A 1,695-nucleotide genomic window follows, 5' to 3' on the forward strand; every position below is an offset into this window, starting at 1 on the left:
GCCCCCGCCTCCATCACATGGTGGGTGAGAAGTCCCCGTCAGGAGCCCCACCTGACTCGGAACCCCAGCTTGGCTACCCCCTAACTGTTTGGCTTCCAGCCCGTGACATCACCCCAGGTTTCGCTTTCCCCTTCTGTAAAAGGAGTTAATCATAGTGCCCGCTTCTGAGGCCGTTCGTGCTTCCAGTCCAGACCCCCCGCTCTCAGTCCTGATGACCCCCTCCCAGTGTCCAGCTCTAACCCTGGACCTCTCTCCCTCCTCTGTCCCTGTCAGACTCTCGTCCCTGCAGCTCTCGGACGCGGGATGGTACCAGTGTTCTGTGGTCCTGGGAGGAAGGACTTTTGTGTCCCGGCCCGGCTACGTCGGGCTTGAGGGTGAGCCCTGGGCTCAGAGGTCATGGGAGGTCAAGAATCCTGAGAGGTCAAAGGATGCTGGAGGATCTTGGGGGTTCAGGAAGCCGGGGTCCATAAATTATTGGGGGCAGGAAAGGGTGGGATTATGTGTCTGGGAAAGAAGACATCTTGGGGGTCGTTGGATGTCCTGGGGTCAGCCATGCTTGGGGTAGGACATTCTGGGGTCAGATAAGGAGTCACAGGCATGACTTAACCTTCTCCCCACCCCTCGCCCAGGGGCCTCGCTTCCTCATTGGTGAAATGGGATGAGATGTCAGACATTCTGGAAAAGAAACATGAGGGGCTCAGATGTCCTGGGGGGGGCCTGACATTATCGGGGGGAAATCAGGTGTCTTGAGGCAGAAGCCTGAGGGGACAGACACAAAGTTAAAGATCCTACAGCCTCCAACAGCCTAGCAGTGAGTCAGACACCTGGGGTGCTCAGAGGGACCCAGCCTTTACCCCCACCCACCCACCCAGGCTTGCCCTACTTCTTGGAGGAGCCTGAGGACAGGACTGTGGCTGCCAACACCCCCTTCAACCTGAGCTGCCAGGCCCAGGGGCCCCCAGAGCCCGTGGACCTACTCTGGCTCCAGAATGCTGTACCCCTGGCTCCAGCCACGGGCCACGGCCCCCAGCACGTACTGCGTGTTCCAGGTGAGTCCAGGAATGCGGCCAGCTCAGCGGAGAGGCCTGGGCAGGACGGAGGTGGGGACCGAGGGAGTGCTTCATGCCTCTGAGTGGATGTCTGCCTGTCTTTCTGTCCTTCTCTGCCTGTCCTTCTGTCCTTCTCTGCCTGTCCCTCTCTGTCCGTTTCTCTCTTGGTCTCTGAGTCTGCCTCTGCCTCTCCGTCTCTGTCTCCTCCCTCCTCTCCGGATGCTTCCTCCATCTCTGTCTCCGGGCTCCATCTCTCTCCTGTTCCGTGTCTCTCTGCTCTTTCTCCCTCCACTTACCCCAGCCTCTCTCTCTGAATAGAATTCTTTGTCCTGGGTTTCCTCCGAGCTGTTTCACGGCCCAAGTGTGTGTGGGCCTGATGGCCCTTCGTCAGCCCTTGACCCCAAGCAGGACACCAGAATTCACCGTGCCCTCCTCAATTCCACCTCCCCTACTCTGCCCACCTCTGTCACTGAAGGCCCACAGCAAAGAGCCTGGAGCAAAGAGAGGGGGAGAAAGTGGGAGATGGAGCATGACAGATACAGAGAGAGAGAAAACCAGACACAGGAAGGCATAAACCACAAAGGTAACCCAAGATGGACAGACACAGGACAGGAAGAGCTGAGTGATAGGGGAACCCCCGTCCCCG

General features: G+C 58.6%; 1 protein-coding gene across 1 annotated transcript in view; it reads left to right on the plus strand.

The window, feature by feature from the left end:
• Positions 1-1,695, plus strand: part of AXL (AXL receptor tyrosine kinase) — a 29,103-nt gene that overhangs the window by 2,119 nt on the left and 25,289 nt on the right. Inside the window, exons 2-3 of the mRNA XM_023525134.1 lie at positions 143-374; positions 873-1,049. Of these exons, the coding sequence (XP_023380902.1) occupies positions 143-374; positions 873-1,049 (409 nt within the window). The remainder of the gene's footprint in view (positions 1-142; positions 375-872; positions 1,050-1,695) is intronic.

This window comes from Pteropus vampyrus, unplaced genomic scaffold (genome assembly GCF_000151845.1).
Source record: "Pteropus vampyrus isolate Shadow unplaced genomic scaffold, Pvam_2.0 Scaffold534, whole genome shotgun sequence".
Taxonomy (NCBI): Eukaryota; Metazoa; Chordata; class Mammalia; order Chiroptera; family Pteropodidae; genus Pteropus; species Pteropus vampyrus.